The sequence below is a fragment of the Apium graveolens genome, unplaced genomic scaffold (assembly GCF_009905375.1).
Source record: "Apium graveolens cultivar Ventura unplaced genomic scaffold, ASM990537v1 ctg8610, whole genome shotgun sequence".
Classification (NCBI taxonomy): Eukaryota; Viridiplantae; Streptophyta; class Magnoliopsida; order Apiales; family Apiaceae; genus Apium; species Apium graveolens.
Window position 1 is genome coordinate 157,844 of NW_027421324.1, and position 20,630 is coordinate 178,473.

At 31.1% G+C, this 20,630-nt stretch overlaps 2 protein-coding genes and 1 long non-coding RNA gene across 3 annotated transcripts; all 3 read left to right on the plus strand.

Moving 5' to 3' along the window:
* The first annotated feature begins 988 nt into the window (after positions 1–988).
* On the plus strand, positions 989–8,236 carry LOC141705182 (uncharacterized). The gene is made up of 9 exons (XR_012568236.1): positions 989–1,112; positions 1,220–1,274; positions 1,787–1,858; positions 4,275–4,327; positions 4,421–4,582; positions 5,293–5,395; positions 5,886–6,046; positions 6,482–6,545; positions 7,855–8,236. It is a non-coding gene; the product is annotated as an uncharacterized LOC141705182 (long non-coding RNA).
* Positions 8,237–13,696: 5,460 nt separating this feature from the next.
* LOC141705172 (uncharacterized) lies at positions 13,697–15,108 on the plus strand. Its single transcript, XM_074508237.1, has 3 exons — positions 13,697–13,983; positions 14,464–14,830; positions 14,911–15,108. The coding sequence occupies exons 1-3, from the start codon at positions 13,697–13,699 to the stop codon at positions 15,106–15,108; spliced, it is 852 nt and encodes a 283-aa protein (XP_074364338.1).
* A 164-nt stretch (positions 15,109–15,272) lies between these two features.
* Positions 15,273–19,249, plus strand: LOC141705173 (uncharacterized). Its single transcript, XM_074508239.1, has 3 exons — positions 15,273–15,665; positions 18,850–18,921; positions 19,208–19,249. Exons 1-3 carry the CDS (start codon positions 15,273–15,275, stop codon positions 19,247–19,249), a joined length of 507 nt encoding a protein of 168 aa, XP_074364340.1.
* Positions 19,250–20,630: the final 1,381 nt, after the last annotated feature.

Consider the following 20,630-nt stretch of genomic DNA (forward strand, 5'->3'; position numbering starts at 1 on the left):
GAAAGTCTCGATATCCGCCGACTGTCTAAGTTCACAAAAAAATTAGTGTAAAATGTTGAAAAAAATATAAAATAATTTAGTTTGGTTTCTCCAAATATTAGTCGGTCCCCATAAATTTTATTTCTGCTTCCATCTTGTTAGGTTTTTAACTCCTATTATAATAAAAAATGACATGCAATCATGTATATAATATTTAATAGTTGATATAATTATTTTAGATATTTAAGTAGATTATTACAAATTAACCCATATTTTTGGGCACCGAAGTTCGAACTCCATAAAATCAACGTTGTATTAAAAGTATATAAATTACTTTAGAAAAATTTCAGAATTATGAAATCATGAACTGTCACTCAGATTTAAAATTCTTTAAATATTTTTGTTAAAAAAATATGACTTTAAATGTCAAAACATACTTGAAAAAAATCTGTGATATAGTCATATGCAAGAAATATTGAAGTAGACAATGAGTGGGCTGGGGCCGGGGGAGTGGGGCACCGAATCCGGGAATGTATTCGATCAAGATTTTAAAGGATTTTTTTAGATAATTGAAATAAAGAGGCATTCAATTTGAATTTTAAAAAATATTTTAAAATTTGATGGTATTTAATAGAGATTAGAAAAAGTTTTTCAAAATCCGAGTGTATTCAATTTTTATTTTCAATCTTATTAATATTTAAATTTTAAAATTTTCATTTTTTTAATCTTTTCATTTCTTTTGAAATTTTTTTTAAATCATTTCATTATTAATATATATATATATACATATATCTTAATTATATTACAAATTAAAAATTACATAAAACTGATTAAATAATAATTAAGTAGGACATACTAAAGTTGGACTTGGGCTAGTTGGGCCACTTAATTTACTAAGCCCATATTTTGCTTAACAGGCTTCAAAAATAAGGAAATGGGCAGTGGACTTGGGCTCGTCCCCGGCATGGCCTATATAATACGGCTTAGGGATTATATCTTTTACATATACAATCAATTTCATAGAAGCATGGTTTCAGAGGTGAAATCGAGTTGCATCCGATCGATCTCTCTTTGTACACGAAGCTGTCTCAACATATTCAATCTCTCAATCGCCCCTTTTTATTATTTATAAGGTGTCAATTTCGAGACTCTATTCACTTATACAATCTTTTATGAGGATAATTTTTTATTATTATTATTTAATTCTTCATTCTTGTTTGAATTTCTGAATTACTTGCAGAAACAATGAAGAAAGTGCTCCACGAATTCCGCTCCTGTTCACGTGTAGTTTCCAGGTAATTCTTCGTATTTTTCGAAATTAATGCGAGATATATAATAGTATTTATTTTTGTTACATACAACAAGTTGATCTAGATTTGTGTAATTGTGTGTGTGTGTAAAGTGTATGAAGAAGAAATCTAGAATGGATCCGGCCACATTCATTTTTGGTTGTTCTTTCTATTTAAACGGATCACGTTGAAATGTCGAAATTTCCAGGCGTAAACCCGTATAATTTGAAAAATTAATGTTAATACTTAACTTTATCGGAGGGCAATGAGGCATTTACGGTATATTTACAGTGAAATGATTATATCGTGAAGGATTAATATGATAGGTGCAAAGTGATACCTAGTGCTTTGTTAAGTGGTTGCAGAAAAATAATTTTGTTAATAATTTCTATTTACGAAGAAATAATCACAAAAAATAAGTATGACTATGTAAATATGTTGGATTAAAACCGTGGTCTTTGAGAGGGCCGCACCAAGTCTGTTTCTAAAGTTTGTTTTTATGTATTCTGATTGGCTAGGCTTATAGTCGTGATCTGGAAGCGGAACTGCACGTGTTGCAAGAAGAGAATGCCCGTCTGCAACATGCTTTGGTAAGTAGGACATTGGCTACAACTTTGTTTGTTTAAAATGAATCTGCATGTTTATTATTAGTTACTTCTTTTTGGCTAGTGCATACATTAACTAGAAGCAACAAAGAGAATAAAGAAGCAGACATGTTGACCATGTACTAATCACTTCATATAACAAATTGCAATGCACACATTCACTGTAAATTTGCAGATAATGGAATTTTCACGAATCAAGTTCATAAATGATTTCTTTCATTTTCTTTTCTTTTAATCCGCATCAGAAAGTGAGGCAACTTGAAATTCCTAAATATAATTACAACTTACAGATTAGTATATAGTGATGCTATGCATATGAAAAGCATTATTGCTTTTGATGATTCAGTTATTAAAACAACGGGTATGTGATTTTTTACATTGGATAAGCTATAGAAACCTATGTTACCCGATGTCACAAAGCACACATGCAAATTGCTCAAAAGTTCTATGATGATAATAGTAAGAGAATCATCACATGGAAGTAAGTAATTTGAAGATTATATCTAAAAGTTCATGACTAGATAAAGAATGGAAATTATTAATACTATAGCGGGCTATATATCATTAATGCTATTCAGGCTGAAAGTCAAGATGGATTATTAAACAAACCTTTCCGGTAACTTTTTTATCTTCAACAGGTAGAATCACAGGATACACTCGCCCTTTAATGCAAAACCTATGACTAAATGGAAGAAAGTTAAATTGAAGCCGTAATCAGTTAGATCAGTTAGTGATGTATACCTAACTGAAAGTCCTAAAATGAAAGCCCTAAAATGGAAACCTAAATCTAATCACCTGTAAAATCAAAACATTTTGTTGAGAGCGAGTATAGTGTTTGTACTCCATTATTTGGGATGAGGATTAATGATAGATTGAGCCTCTTCTAATCCTTTGATAAGGGTTCATACCCATTGCTGGCTGTGTTGCTCCGACTCGGCTATTCAATAGGCGGTACCTGTGTCGGCGCGGAATCCGTGCCAGATTCATGGTCTTGAAACCGAATCCTTCTTTCTTTGTCATTACTGGAAAATAATTGTACCTCACCAAAAAATATTCAAAGTTTGCCGTAAAAATCATCCCTCCGGTAATAATCGCAGATCTACCGGTGCTTTGAAGGTGACTTTGTATATGTTTGCAGATGTGGGTAAATGATGGATACTTGGATATGTATGACTCTGTGTACCCGAGTCCAAATATTATAGAGCAGCTGCACCTACTGGATCTGGTAATTCCCAGAATAATACATGGTTGTAGAAAGCAAAAGATAAAGATTATTACCCTAGTCCCTTTAATTTCTGTCTAAAGCCCCTATTTATTACCTTTTCGCGAATATATTAGAGAACTAAGTATACCTTTCTTTCCTTTTCGACAATTGTTCATATTCCCAATTGAATACTTTCCGCTTTAGTAATTGTTCAGATTCCTAATTGGCCCATATGATTTGTAGATATATAGTCTTATTTAGTTATTTGTCAACGACTGTTGATGAAATTTACCTTAGCGGATGTATGAGGTCTCAAATATAATTTCTTGCTAACTTTTAATCAGGGTCTTCATTTAACCTTCTAGTCTTCTGTTGTAGACAACAAAGGATAGTTAGATGTGTACAGGCTCCTTTATTTCTTCTCCGTCTATGAATCTTAGTATCTTATTCTTACCAACCTCAGAGCTCCACTTTTTGTGATGTTTCGGATTCGACTCAAAAGCTGTAATCCGATTTCTGACGCACTACACCAACATCGCAAAAGATTTATATTTCTCATTACACAAATACATGTATCACCATTTCCTTTCGGTAAAACGCAGAACACACAAAATCTTTTAAGAGAATAATACCCAATATTCGATGTTCCGTTCAAGAGCTTAGGCAAACTAATTTGACCCATCTAACTTTGGATGACAAATTATATTGAAATTTTCCATAATAATGTTTCTAAAAAAACACCACTTCTCCCTGTTGTGTGGTACTACAATTAAAGTGTATAATGAGCAGACTTTCTTGCACTACTACTGCCTCTTGTGCCCCCTGGCATTGAAGTGTATAATGATTATGTGCAGGCTTTCTTGATGGTAATTGCAATCTATGTTGTTATTTAGGTTGTAATCTTAAGTTGTTCTTTTGGCTTGCTATTTAAGTGCTTCTAGCGACAACTTGTTGTTTGAATTATCTCTCTGTAAGTGATCCATGATGGAATTTCCTTAAGAAAATAAATTCTGGGTTGTGGCGCATTACAGAATGACCAAATTTGTACTTTAGAAACTAGAAAAAAGGGAGGAGAATAGTTGTAAGTTTAAAATGTGCGTTATGTATTTGTTGAGCGAGTGATGAGTAATCAAGTTATGCTGCTTAATATACAATACCGGGCGTAATTTTAAATATATTCCTAAATGTTTTCTGTAGATTCCCAGGCCTTATAATGCAAGCGAGGAGGAATCTCTGTTTGTTTTCCCAAGGTATATACCAATTATCGTTATATGCACGTTGCAGTCTTGTTATTTGAAATCATTGTACCGATAACTTGATGCATGTTTTAAAATATTCTGTAGTTTCGCTCCTCCGCTTCATTTTAAGAAAAAGGTCATGCAAGAAACAAAGGATGGAGAATTGATAATGATCCTCCTCCCATAAAACAGAAGGCTTAGCGGGAAAGACTTATTTGACTTGCTGCTCAGTCCTTCAGAGGAAGATTTAAAGCAGTGGCCCTACAGGTTGACTTTTGATGTATTTTCCTACTAATTTACTTGACAAGTATATTCTAGTTACGCCAGGTTTTTTAAAAGTACTTCTATGCAGATATATTGTTTTTTCCTTTACAAACTAGGCCTAACCGGTATTTAAAAAAAATAATAATTTTATATAACCGCAGAAGATAGTGATCATGTTGCAAGTTCCCATATGCTATATGCTGATTGGATCCCTGGAAGCTTCCACATGTTTGATAACTTTGAGATGATACAAACCTTTAGTTATAGAAACATTTTGTACTTGGTGAAGTTGATGTATTACTTTTTTTTGTAGTTTACCTGTGTATATGTTTTCACATCTAAGATCATATTTGTAAGTAGAGAAATGGCAGGACAGTAAAAACTGTAGGCTAAGAGTTTCTTGGGTACATGAATGATAGTGATTATTATCAATCCACATATAATAATATGAATTTGTTAACATAGCTTTATATAGTTGAAAGTGACGCTGGGAGCCTTTTCAGATGTGCCATTTAGACACTTCCCCCTTTTCACTGTCATTTTGATCATTTGCCACATAATTATAAAGGAGAAAGAATGTAGAGTTTGCGATCTTGTTGGTTAATTAGATTTCTTGATACCATGAAAGCTTTTCCGTAGTGAAATTTACAGTATTTAGCTCTTCCTCTTTTGTTTCTGCTACCTGGACTGACCAAAATTCATGTGGTTTACAGTGAAGTGAGGATAGAAGGTTTGGAAACATTGGATTATCTAGTCAACCTGTCTGATCGAAAATGCTTCACTGAACAAGGAGATGCAATTACTTTTGAATCTGAGGTATACAGTCTTATGTGTGGGTTCCCTTAGTTTTGTACTTCAATAGTGCACAATAAATGAGCATAGCTGTCATCATCTCCTGTTTGTTGACACTCTTCTTCGAAATAAGGGATGTAAAAACTTAATTATGAACTAAGATAAGTGGAGGAAAATATGTGCAGTAAATCTCCTTATAAAACGTATAACAATTTTAGATATATAGAAACCTTTAAGGTAGATAACATATATGCAAGTGTCTCTTAACCCGAACTAAACATCTTTTTTTTAAGTGCCAAATATGCAAAAACTTGTTTTGGCTGACGTAAAATCACATTAACTATCATTTCTTTTTTACTTTGAGTTCTATTGGTTGTGTGACAATTCTGAAAATAGATTGCTTATGGAGCAGCTTCAAGTGGAATGATATCATGTCAATTTTTTAAGAACTTGAATCTACTGCCTTGTAGATGAAGGCTCTGCCTCAGAATTTGACATCTTACCTGTTTTTCAGGTGGATCGGGCTTATCTTTCTACAGAAGATTGTATTGCAGTCCTCGATCATGGAAAGAAGTTTGAGATAAAAAAAGGGGGCTTATCTTTCTACAGAAGATTTTATTGCAGTCCTCGATCATGGAAAGAAGTTTGAGATAAAAAAAGGGTTACCATATGCTGGTAAGATTTTGCCGTATTTTGTTGGAATGAAAATAATAAACTATATTATTAAATCAATACAAGTAGAATGCATGTTATATATATATATATATATTAAACGTAAAACAGATGCACAAGATTAGTCAGATAAGTAGCCTAATTAGTCATGACTTTCCTACAACAGTTGAATATAAATGTATCTCTATTGCCTAGGATTTCCACAATTCATTTTGATTTGAAGTTGTAATTCGTTATCTAGAAGGTGTCAATTTCCAGACTCTATTCACTTGTACAATCTTGATTATTCATGTGTGTGTATACATATGATTGTGGGCTTGTGGCACAGTTAGACAATTTGACCAAATTATTTTACTATCTTTATCTGTGATTTTTTTTAGTTTTATTATCGAACTAATACTTCTACTTTTACTTCATAAATTTCTGAAATACTTGCAGAATCAATGAAGAAAATGCTCCGTGAATCCCCTCCCCCGTTGAGTCGTTGACATCTAGTTTCCAGGTAATTTTTTCATTTTTCTAATTAATGCAAGATTTGTAATATTTGTTGCAGTTGTTATTTTTTAGATTTTATTTTTTTGCTATTATTTTAAATTTATTATAGAAATTCATGCTTTACTAAAATCGATAGAATTTTCGCAATGAAACGTCATTTGGTGAATGCAAAAGTAGTCAATTTTTACTTTTAAGTATTCACATTTGGAGTTATAAATCTCATATGAAGACTCAGAATAACATATTATCAAATTTTTTTGGTTACATATTCCAAATTACTCCACTGGAGATTGGTCACAGCTCATTCTGAATGGTGTACATAGTCAGTGTCTGCTATATATTTTACCGGCAATATAGTACATAAATACTTGGTATTCCTTCCTTTCCTCTGCAGTAATCGTTCATATTCCCAATTGAATACCGCTTTGGCGGTTGTTCAAATTCCTAATTGGCATATGATCTTTATATATATAGTCTTACCTTTTCAGTTTTCACAACTGTTGAAGGAATTAACTTTAGTGGATAAATGAGGTCACAGATATAATGCCTTGCATGCTTGTAATTAGGGTCTTAATTTTAACCATCTAGTCTTCTGTTGTAGACAACGAAGAAATATTAAATGTGTACAGGCTCCTTTTTAAAAATGTTCACTAAATAAATGTGCTTCTGTGATTGGTTTGTCTACCTTTTTCTTAACTTCCTGTACCAGATCTAAAAGCTACTCTATCCCCAGGAATTTCCATCTTGTTATACTTGGTATTTGAATAAACACCTTTTAATTCATAAAGTAATTGACAGTGTTGGAATTAAATATCATGTCCCTCTCCTCTAGATTTTCTGTCCTTAACCCCTCCTTCAAAACTATCATGTCCCTGTTGCGCATCAGCAACAGTTTATTCTTGAACTTTTCTGTAAAGATTAGTATAATTGTACCTCGTCATCAATTTCTTATCCAATTACACTGCAACCAATTGCTCACTTTCTGCTCAGCCAAAAACTTAAGGGTCCAGTTGTCAGGCTTGATGAAAAAAGTGATTATCCATGAGATATGCTGTCCAAATTGCCTATGTATATGCATATGAAATGAACAGAAGTATATTGAACGTAATAAAAGGGTGCAAGGTCATCTTTCATCTTTCATTTCGCTATGTGTATAGTATTACTTGTATCGTCATATTGGTGTTAGTTTTCCGGCCGCTTCAAACATCATAGGGGAAGATAAAGTAAAAATTCATTTGATGAAGTATTGGATCATGTATACACCACCTGATTATAGCATATGCTTGATTATAATGATTTTTTCTTTTTAACTACAGAGTGGTACAAGTACAAGCACGTTTTTTTGTGGGGAATGCTTCAACGTCGCAATGGAAGGAAATATAGTTCAAGACGTGAAGATTGATGAAACGTGAATAAGCAGTCATCAGATTATAAGATTATAATTCTGCTAGAATTCTTAGAGATTGATTTAAAGGTTATTTCGCTAGTTAACTTTATAGATTGTAATGTTTCCTTTTTCGAACTTAGATAAAACCTGTTTGTCTACAAAGTTGACTTATAAGCCCGTAAGTTGACTTATAAGTCCGTAACAGCTTATCGACAACTTTTGTCGAAACAACTTATAAGTTGACTTGAAGCAACGTATAAGTTGACTTTACAACTTAAAATCTGATAAGTTGAATGTTAGTAACGACGTACTTTTTCTCGGCTTATTATGTTTTTTTGTTTTTTTATTAATTTTAGTTTTAAAAAATATATTTGTAAATATTAATCTAATATAAAATTCACATTTTAAGATAATTATATTTAAAAATTATTTATTTTAGTTCATTTAAGTAAAAAAAATAATCTAACTTATAAATAAAATTATTCAAACACTTTCATAAAAGTATTTATTTACTTATCACTTATAAGTCACATATTTATTTTAAGTTATAAGTTACTTATTTAAGATTTTTCAAACAGGCATATAGTAATGTTTATTTGTTTTAGCTTAATTATTCTATCTTAAAATAATTTTTTAACATGTTTCGGACAAGCTCGAGGGCCGCCATGGAAAGAGTCTATCTAAAATTTTAAAGTGTGATTGGAAGATATGCACTAACCAGAATTTTTTTTCTATATACTAACATGCAACATCGATAAAAAGTAAATATTCTTATGTCATCACTCATTGCATTGATCATGACCTAGTTTATATTCTTATCTTTATCTTCTACTATTTGTTAGTACAAGACGATAGACCTAGGCGGAACTTTTAGTGTAAAATTTTGAAAAAAAAATATAAAATATAGTTTGGTTCCTATAAATATTAGTCGGTCCCCCGTAAATTTTATTTCTGGTTCCGTCCTGTTAGTATTTAACTACCATTATAATAAGAAATGACATGTAAATTATAGGTGGGTGCTCATGTATGTAATATTTTATAGTTGATATAATTAATTTAGATATTTAAGAAGATTATTATAAATAAACCCATATTTTCGGGCACCGAAGTTCAAACTCCACAAAATTAACATTGTATTAAAACTATATAAATTACTTAAAAAATCTCAGAACTATTAAATCATGAACTGTTACTCAAATTTAAAATCCCGTAAACATTTTTGTCAAAAACAATGTAAGCACTTTTACTCCAGTAACATTTGCTATACTCAATAGCTGTATTTATAATATTATTATTTTTATTAATTTTAAATATAAAATTAAAATAAATTTAATTATTCTATTATACATTACTGAAAATAAAATAAGATATTCAATAAAAAATATTTAATTATAATATTATAATAGTTTTATATTTATGTCAATATTTTTAAGTAAACATTATAAAATAAAAATGAATAATTATTATGACCATTACTTACATATAAAATACAAATATATGACTAAAATATATCTTATTATATTACATTTTTTAAAATTTAGTTAACAAGAAAATAATTTTTTTACACTTAATATTACACAAAATTATTTTTTTATAATTAAAATATAGGTAAAAAAATATATATATCTATATGTATATATATTAATGATGAAGATATATACATAATTTATATATTATAATATTATATATTTAAAAAATATCTTAAATATTTTAAATTAAATATTGAAAAAATGATTTCAGATATTTTGTTCCACGTTATTAAAAAAAATTGATTAAGATTTGGCCTAAATTAGGGTTAAAGTTAGAAGATTTTTAGGCGGGAGGTGACATGGAGTATTATAGATGATGCAGGAGAATCAACAATGTGCGTCTATTTCGTTGTCTAAAATTAAAGCTAACAGTCTTCTCGTTGGAGTGTACCATTTTTCACATATTATGTATAATAGACTGACACACGCAGATTTTTTGCCTAACGGGTTGAAGATACTCTAATAGTCATATGGAACAAATATTGAAATAGATAATGAGGAGGCTTGGGTCGGGGAAGTGGGGCACTGAGTGCAACTTAAACTTTAGGCATCAATATTGAACTTAAACAACTTTTGTCCAACATATATCTTTTAGTAAATGAATTGGATTTACTATGGTCATTGATATTATTACCAACTGCATTTTTGGATTTGCATGCAATATTTCAGAAAGATCTGGGTGAAGAAAATAAATTTGATTTGGTGTTTGCTGAAACAACATAAAAGATAGAAATGTTGTCATTTCACTGAGAGAGCTGAGTTGGTGGATTTTGAAATGTGAATTGGTATTTCCGTAATTGATTTTAAAGCTTTCACTGATCATGTAAACCGCAATCTTTATGTTATATCGACGGTTAAATCTCGATTAAGTAATATTCGGTAAGTAATAACCCGCTTAAGTATAAATTTCGTTGGTCTCAACTTGGGGCAAGGTCGTAAAGTAAGACTATCGTTAAAAGTAAGATAAAAAAATTAGAAAATTATTAAGGGTCCAACTAATATATAAAATAATAATTTCAGAATTATATATATATTTACATACTCGGCTCGACCCGATTAAAAATCCGATTAAAATTTGATTATTCTAATATATTTTTTTATATATTTATGTATTTACATTTACTATTAATCTAAATAATACTTTAAACACATAATATTTACATATTCGTGATTAACAATGCTATTTATATATTTTAGGGAAAATAAATTCATACGTCCCTGAACTATTCTTATTTATCTTCTGCAATTTGTTACTGCAAGAAGCTTGACCTAGTTTTCAGAGGGAGAACTAGAGGGCACTGGAGGGAGTCTCGGGTTATCTGTCAACTGTTTAAGATCGCAAAAATTACTCCATTGGAGACCGGTCACAACTCATCCTGAATGGTTTACATAGTTAATGTTTGTTAGATCTTTTACCGACAATATTAAATCATACATATTTTACTTATTCATGGAAGTGGTGTGCATGACTGTAACATGAGAAGGTCTAGTAATAAGTTCCTTAAGGTTAATATTATTGATCTTGTTATATACTTGTTTCTTATAATTTTCTGAACCAGTGTCCTGGTTTTCAGCTGTTGCTTGAGGAAGCTGTTGCAGGCCATCTAAAGCCATAGCATCTGACCGTGATTGGCTCAGATGAAGCCTCAAAATATTATTCCTGCGGATTCTTCTTCAATGTCCATCCAATTATTTAGAGCAGCTGCAACCTACTAGATGCGGTAATGCCCAGAAACATGGGTGCAGAAAGTAAAAGGTGCAGATAATACTTTAGTCTCTTCATTTTTTTCAAAGTCCCCGTTTATTATCTTTTTGCGTATATAGTTGATAAATACTTGGTATTCCTTCCTTTCCTCTGCGGTAATTGTTCGTATTCCCAATTGAATACCGCTTTGGAGATTGTTCAGATTCCAAATTGGCATAGAATTTGTAGATATATAAAGTCTTACTTTTTCACAACTGTTGAAAGAATTTACTTTACTGGATATGTGAGGTCTTCTACAACTCCTTCATTTTCCTAGTCCAGATACCATGACTAAAGTTCATTTAATTTTATCTGAACAACAGATAGTAAGATTGCAGTTTTCCAGTGTACTGGGCCTAGTTCTCACTTTCTTCCATTGTAAAAGGTTAACGTTCCCATTGGGTACAAAACTGGTCTCATAAGTTTCTGTAGCAAAACTTATGTTATTCCATGTGACCACATATTCTCATAAGCCTTAACTTCTTTTTTCTCTTAACTTCTTATAGCAGATATAGACGCTATTCTATCCCCTGATAATGGCCGTACAGTATTTTCAGAGTAAACTTTCTTGTCGAATATGGACTTAGAGAGTATTTGTTTAATATGAAATTAAACTAATAGCGCCATAAATTAAATAGGGATTAATGCCTGGCTTAAAGAAAAAAGTGCTTATCCATGATATATGTCCAAACTGCATATGTATATGCATATTAAATGAACACAAGTATGTTAAACGTAATAAAAGGGAGCAAGGTCGTCTTTCATTTCGCTTGGTTATAGTATTACTTGTATTGCCATATTAGTTTTAGTTGGTCTCTGTGATGAGGGAAGATAAAGTGAAAACTCATTTGATGAAGTATTGGATCATATATACACCACCTGATTATAGCATGTGCTTGATTATAATGATCTTTTCTTTTTTACTACAGAGTGGTATAAGCATGATTTTTTGTGGGGAATGTTTCGACCTTGTCATGGAAAGCTTAGAAGTGCAATCGAAGGAAAGGTAGTTGAAGACGTGAATATTGATGATGATGTCGACATGCTAGGCGGGGAACTTTTGGGACCGGTTGAATTCTATATCAGTGTACCAATTATTAATTTATTATTTTAATATTTCAAAAATCTAAATGGAAGTTGTTGAACTTTAGGAGCCCGTAAGGTTTATCTAGTGCGCACCCGATGGTTAGCGGCCGCCGGTTACCTACGTTAAAAAAAAATTGTTCAAGATTGTTAAATTAGCTGTCATTTATTAAAAAAAATTGGATATTCAATTAGTTTATTAATTAAAATCCAAAAAAAAATTATAATAATAATTAAAACTGAATAAATACGTATCAAGATAAATCAAATCATAGTCTTTTTGAACAAAACTACGATCGTTGATCGGATCTTTCACTGTTGTATATTTCTCGCTCGCATAGTTGACATATACATCATTTTATAAAGACAATCCAACAATCTGTTGAAATTGTGAGAACACAGAAATTTGACGTGTCGAAACGCATTCGAACAATTAATAATAGTCGTAATCTGATAGGACCCCTATCAATGAACCAATATACGAAATTTTGTAGATGTACGATTCCAGAGAACAAAACAAACAAACTAAACTCTCACAATGAGAGAGAACAAAACACAATATATAGTTAAGAAAACCTATACATAGAACTAAAACTCTTAATGAAGAGATAGATTTATTTGAAGTAAATAAAAATTAGGAAAAATTATCGAAACAGTGTTTATCATTAACCAATCGAAAAAATAAGAATTAAGATTTTGCGAAAGAGAGAGATAGGAGGGCAACTAGTTTTTAAATATTTCTAATATCCAAAGTGAATTATTGAACCCAAAAAATTTATTAAATAAGGATACACCCCTAAGTTTATAAATATTAATTTAAAAATGACTATTGAAAAAATAATATTAAATGATATTTACAGCCGAAAAATAGCACACAATAAGAAATTTAAAATAATAATTATAATAATTTATATACTACGTGTAATTTTATAATACAAAATTAAGTTAGCAATTAAAAAATATAAAAAAAATATTAAATATTTTATTATTTAAATTATTTAAAATTATAACCTTAAAAATATTTAAAATTACTCATATAAATTGCAACAATCAACCAAACATGATATTAATATACTATCAATATCAATTATAGCAATCAACTAAACATACGTCATATGATATTAGTTTCATATATCGTTAACCCAATACCACCTTCCAAACCCTTGTGATTCCCCTAACAAGTGAAATGACCTCCTGAAGATAAACTCTTAATTAGCGCATGGTTGAATGTGTCGATTGATCCCTTGATCGGGGCGAATAAAAAAGGTGAATTTTGGGATCAAATTTGTAACTATTGTGAATAAAGTAATCACGATATTATCAAAAGAGGGGTAATATCTATCAAAAAAAGGTGGCAACGAATAAATGAAGGGGCTTAGCAATATAGAACATGTTATGAGGAAGCTGTCTCAAAAATGGGGAGTGGTACAAATTTGGACAACATAATTGCGGCAGCTCATGGTTTCCATAAAACTAAATACAATAAGAAGTTTAATTTTGACAAGTATTGGAATGATCTAAAGAGACATCCTAAATGGAGGCAGCCTAAAGAGACAAATAATGGAAGTGCAAAGAGAACTAAATTTAGTGATTTTGGGAACTACTCATCATTGATGAATGAAACACCAACAGATGAGAATGTTGTTGAATCACCGGTTCGTCCTAAAGGTACAAAAGCAGCTAAAAGGGACGGGAAAAAAAGGCAGAGTTTAATGATCTTAAAAAAAAGATTATGAAGAAATAAAAGCTAGTTTATGCAGGAGATTAGATCTAATGGCAGAGTTCAATGAACTTAAGAAAAAGAGGAGGCTAGGAAAGAGAATGAATCAGATATGCAAATTCTTACGCTTGATAATAGTATAATGAATGAGGCTCAACGAGAGATTTATGCCAAAATTATTGAGGAAGTCAAATCAAGACGCAGGTGGAACTAGCCATTGGAATCTAGTTGCTTGTTTATTTTTATTTGGAATTAGTTGTTGGAAACTAGTTGTTCGTTTGATTCTGTTTGGAATAAGTTCTTGGAAGCTAGTTTTTGTTTGTTTCTATTTGGAACTAGCCGTTGTAATTTAGTTCTTGTTTATTTTTAGTTCGAACTAGCCGTTTTCTTTTATTATTTTTATCTCCTATAAAACATGTCTGTTCTTTGTGATAGTCTGCAACTCATTTTTTTCATTCACAGTGCAATCAAAATATATACTACGGATGAGAACTCTGATATGTCTAAAGAATTTATTGAAGAAGGCTCGTCAACCACGACTAAACGAGTGATATGCAAAGACCGTGAAGCGGGTCATGAACGATTGGAGAGAGATTATTTTGCTCAAAATCCAGTATACCCTCTAGATACATTCCGACGACGGTTTCGAATGGGAAGACACGTGTTCCTTCGAATTGTGGATGCTCTTTCAAATTTTGATCCATATTTTCAGCAGAAGGTTGATGCATTGGAAAGAAAGGGCCTATCACCTTTACAAAATTCACCGCGGCCATACGCATGTTGGCATATGGAATTGGAACGGATGCAGTTGATGATTATGTGTGCATTGGTACGTCCACTGCAATTGAATGCTTGAAAAAATTTGTTACCAATATTATTTTAATTTTTGAGAGTGAATATTTGCGAAAGCCAAACTCAAATGATGTACAACGTCTCATAAAAATGGGAAAGGCTCGCGGTTTTCCCGGAATGATGGGGAGTATTGACTACATGCATTTGCAGTGGAAAAATTGCCCTAAAGCATGGAAAGGGATGTTCATGAGGGGTCATAAAGGAGTTCCAACAATATTGCTTAATGTTGTTACCTCATCGGACCTATGGATATGACATGCATTTTTCGGAGTTGCTGGTTCTAATAACGACATGAATGTGTTAGACCGATAACCGATATTTGATGATGTACTAGAAGGTCGTGCTCCTGAGGTAAATTACAATATTAATGGTAACAACTATAACATGGGGTACTATCTAACAGATGGAATCTATCCTGAATGGGCTACGTTCGTGAAACAATTCCACGCCCACAGGGTGAAAAGAGAAAATTGTTCTCCAAATATCAAGAAGGTCATCGAAAAAACGTAGAAATGACATTTGGCGTGTTGCAATCTCAATTTGCAATTGTACATGATCCAACACAATTTTGGGATAAAGAAGATCTCGCTAAAATAATGAGAGCGTGTATTATACTACATAATATGATCGTTGAGGATGAGAGAGACACATACGCCACTCCCTTTGGCGCTTTACCATCTTACGATGATGCAACATATGACTTAACGCCTCCAAACTTAGGCGAAGAATCTTTAGCCTCTAATGAAATGTATATCGGAAGGACTATCCAACTTTGTAACAGGCAGAAACACCGTCAACTACAATTCGATCTGGTTGAGCATATCACAATGTTCCATAATAATGATTAACTAGCTCTGTAGCCCGTGCAATGCACGGACATGCTCTATATTGGGCGAATCGATATTATTTTAGTTTTTCTTGTTGATAATATTTCATGTTGTCCCCCCTCCTAATGATGATGGATTTATTTTTGTATATGAGTAGATTTTTATTTTAATGACATTGGTGCAATAGTGTTTATCTACAATTAACGTAGAGACTTGTAGTGACATTTCTTGTTTTTTACTGTTAAGGACGATCCATGGAAATTTTTTAGAAATTTTAGTAATTTTACATAATATAGTTGTTTGTTTACATAATATTTTATTTTATAATTGTTATTTGAATTTTAGTATTCTTCAATTTTAATTTCCGACCTCAGTAACTCTTTCCCCTCTCTCAAAAAATATTAATAAATCCACATCTCACGGCATACTAGGCGCTTTCGGGTTGTATTTTAATATGTAAACTTTACCAAGATTATTTATTTTAGTTAATATTATATGTTCATGCCATAATGACGGAGTAAAATACCAATATAAACCAACATTATCATATATTTTATGAATTATGAAGACCATAAGTTAAAGTTTTTTTTTACATAAATTCACACATACATATACATATATATATGTGTGTGTATATATTATATATACATATATATATATGTGTGTGTATTTATATATATATATATATGTATGTATATATATATATATATATATATATATATGAAAGCCCATAATTTATTTATTTTTGTGTAAATACAAAAATATAATACTTAAAGTATGACATGGTTAGATATAAATATATATTCAGTTAGAGGTATCAATGGTTCTGATCCACATAATCATATTTAATATATAAGTTTATCTAGTTCATTTGTTTGTAATATTTAATTCGCAAATGTTTATAATAGATCTAAATATTAGTGTTAATGTGATAAATATGGTATATGTCAGTCAACTGTGTTATTAAAGGTCACTGGTAGGTTGTGATAATATCATTAAAATTAATGACGAACAATAATATTTGGTACAAATAAAATTTATTATAATTTAAATGTACTACCACTTTTTATAAATAACATGATTTTGTACTCAAGTTTCTCATGTATTAATATTATTTATTTTGTTATAATATTATTATTATTATTATTATTATTATTATAATTATTATTAATATAATATAAATAATAATAATTATTATTATTAGAATTTTTAATATATATGTTTTATAAACCTGCTATTAAAATGAAATATTTTTTCTTTTTAATGAAATTTAAAATTATTACTATTAATATTAATATTTAATTTTACTTTATATTTAAAATTCACTTATTTATATTATTAATTTGATAATTAATAATGTATGTATTCTCGTTTTTAGAATTTAACTTACGTTAAAAATAAGGACAATTTTTGTAGACAAAAAAATTTGAATCATTAACTAAAAGGGAAATTTAAGGGAAATTTCATTTGAAGATGAGGGTTTTTAATTTTCGGAGCAAATAAAAAGGATAAGACAATACTACGTCATGCCAAATAGAAAAATAAATTGAGGGTAATATAATATTTTTTATTGTCTTGCTCTGATAATTAAGAACCTGCTCTGAAAATATAACATCTCTAACTAAATTATTATATATATACATATATACGTACATACGTACATATGTTTGGATGTATGTATGTATACATGCGTGCATGTATTTCTATAATAATTAGTTATAAATGAATATGTATATATTAAGTATGCAATTATTAATCTATATTAGTAAGTCATAACTTAGGTATTATATGATCCATGCATATATCTCTATAATAATTAGTTATAAATATATATATATATATATATATATATATTAAGTATGCAACAACTAATCGATATTAATAAGTTAATGATGTGATAACTTATGTATTATATGAATTCTTATGCAATGGTTATCATTTAAATTTTTTATACTAATTTTTTAATAGAGTATGTAAATTTTATGAAGAAATTATTTTTAATGACTTACATATTAAAAATTATTTTTTAAAGTTGGACTTGGGCTTTGAATAGGAGCTAGTTGACCCCCTAAGTTGACCCCCTAATTTACCAAGCCCATGTTTTGCTTACTGGGCTTCAAAAGTAAGGAAATGGCACTTGCTCGGCCTATATAATACGGCTTAGGGTTAGGGATTAGCACCCGTTTATTATAATCAATTTCATGTAATCATGGTTTTGGAGGTGAAATCGAGTTGCAGCCGATTGATTAGTACACGAAGCTGTCTCATCATATTCAATCTCTCAATCGCCCCTTTTTATTAATTATAAGGTGTCAATTTCAAGACTCAATTCACTTGTACAATCTTTTATGAGTATAATTTATGTTTTTTTTTAGTTTAATTCTTCATTTTTATTCGAATTTCCTGAATTACTTGTAGAAACAATGAAGAAAGTGCTCCACGAATCTCGTCACCGTCCCCGTACAGTTTCAACTCAAGTTTGAAAATGTTTTTATGTTTCCTGCAAGCAATTGTTGGGCTCACTGCTCACCATTTCATGGAGTGCAGAGATTCTTAAGGTCCTCTTCTTGTACAATCTTTTATGAGTATAATTTTTTTTTTTATATTTAATTCTTCATTTTTATTTGATTTTCTGAATTACTTGCAGAAACAATGAAGAAAGTGCTCTATGATTTTCGTTCCTGTTCACGTGTAGTTTCCAGGTAATTCTATTATATTTTTATTTTTGTTAAATACAACAAGTTGATCTAGATTTGTGTAATTGTGTGTGTGTGTAAAGTTTATGAAGAAGAAATCTAGAATGGATACGTTACACGTTCATTTTTGGTTGTTTTTTCTATTTAAATGGATCCCGATCCATTAAAACTATCGAAATTTCCAGCCTCAAACCCATATAATTTGAAAATTTATTGTTAATACTTAACTTTATCCTAGGGCAACATTTACGGTTTATTTACAGTGAAATGATTATATCGTAAAGGATTAATATGGAAGATGCATTGTTAAGTGGTTGCAGAATAAATAAATTTGTTTTAATTTCTATTTATGAAGAAATATTCACAAAAAATAGGCATGACTATGTAAATACGGTAGATTAAAACCGTGGTCTTTGAGAGGGCCTCACCAAGTCTGTTTCTAAAGTTTGTTTTCATGTATTCTAATTGGCTAGCCTTATACTCGTGATCTGGAAGCGGAACTGCACGTGATAAAAGAAGAGAATGCACGTCTGCAACATGCTTCGGTAAGTAAGACACTGGCTACGACTTTGTTTCTTTAAAACAAATCTGCATGTTTATTATTAGTTATCTTTTTGGCTAGTGCAAACATAAACTAGAAGCAACAAAGAGGATTAAGCAGCAGACATGTTGACCATCATTTTATATCTTGCATATTTTCATGTTCAGTAATCATTCATGTGCATTACTTTTACATGAGAAGGTCTAGTAATAAGTTCCTTTAGATTAATATTATTGATCTTGTTATAAACTTATTCTTATAATTTTCTTAACAAGTGCCCTGGTTTTCAGCAATTGTTTGAGGAAGCTGTTGCAGGCCATCTAAATCCATAGCATCTGACCGTGATTTGCTCAGATGAAGCCTCAAAATATTATTACTGTGGATTCTTCTTTAATGTCCATCCAATTATTTAGAGCAGCTGCACCTGCAACCTACTAGATGCGGTAATGCCCAGAATAGTACATGGGTGCAGAAAGCAAAAGGTGCAGATAATTACTTTAGTCTCTTCATCTTTTTCAAAGACCCTATTTATATCTTTTTGCATATATAGGATAATAGGATGCCTCCGCTGGACCTTTGTTGCACTGTGGAGCAATCAGCTTTTGTTTCTTTGAAGTTCCAGCAGTCTCCAGTGCTTCTTTCGGCCTGAGCTGCTGCATAAGAATCTCGCTAAATAAGGGGTTCTGAAATGCTTTGGCCATGCTAATGAACATCTGCTGTTGCTTCTGTTCAGTCCTTCTCAGCCTCTCTTTAACAGATAACAGATAATTATCTGCATTCTTCTGTTCCTTTTGGATATTCATAATTTCAGTCCTCAACCTGTCGGTATCACTCTCTAATTGTTCGAGTTCTGCCTCCTGTATAAGGCGCTCTCCATCACTTGAATGCTGTGAACTCTTTTCATCCCTTAAGACATGCTGCTCAGGTTGCTGTAAATTGGTATAAGTAACACCGCCTCTCTTGTAGATGCTTCTCAAAAAAATTGAGTTTTGAATATGGTTCTCCCTGATCATGAGCCAACTCAGTCCGCATTTGTAGCATTTTCCGACCTTTCTTTTAATCAATTCGTCAAACAATCTCAACAAAATATATACAGCAACAAATATAATCCACCAGAATTGAAATACTACCCAACATATTACTGATGTCATCAGTGCAACCATATTGCCCTGGTTTTCTGCAATTGCTTGAGGAAGCTGTTGTAGGCCATCTAAATCCATAGCATCTGACCGTGATTGGCTCAGATGAAGCCTCAAAATATTATTACTGTGGATTCTTCTTTAATGTCCATCCAATTATTTTAGAGCAGCTGCAACCTACTAGATGCGGTAATGCCCAGAATAGTACATGGGTGCAGAAAGCAAAAGGTGCAGATAATTACTTTAGTCTCTTCATCTTTTTCAAAGACCCTATTTATTATCTTTTTGCATATATACTTCCGTTCCTCTGCGGTAATTGTTCATATTCCCAATTGAATACTTCTTAGGCGATTGTTCAGATTCCTGATTGGCATATGATCTTTAGATATATAGTCTTACCTTTTCACAACTGTTGAAGGAATTAACTTTAGTGAATAAATGAGGTCACAAATATAATGCCTTGCTAGCTTGTAATCAGGGTCTTAATTTTAACCATCCAGTCTTCTGTTGTAGACAACAACGAAATATTAAATGTGTACAGGCTCTTTTTAACAATGTTCACTAAATTAATGTG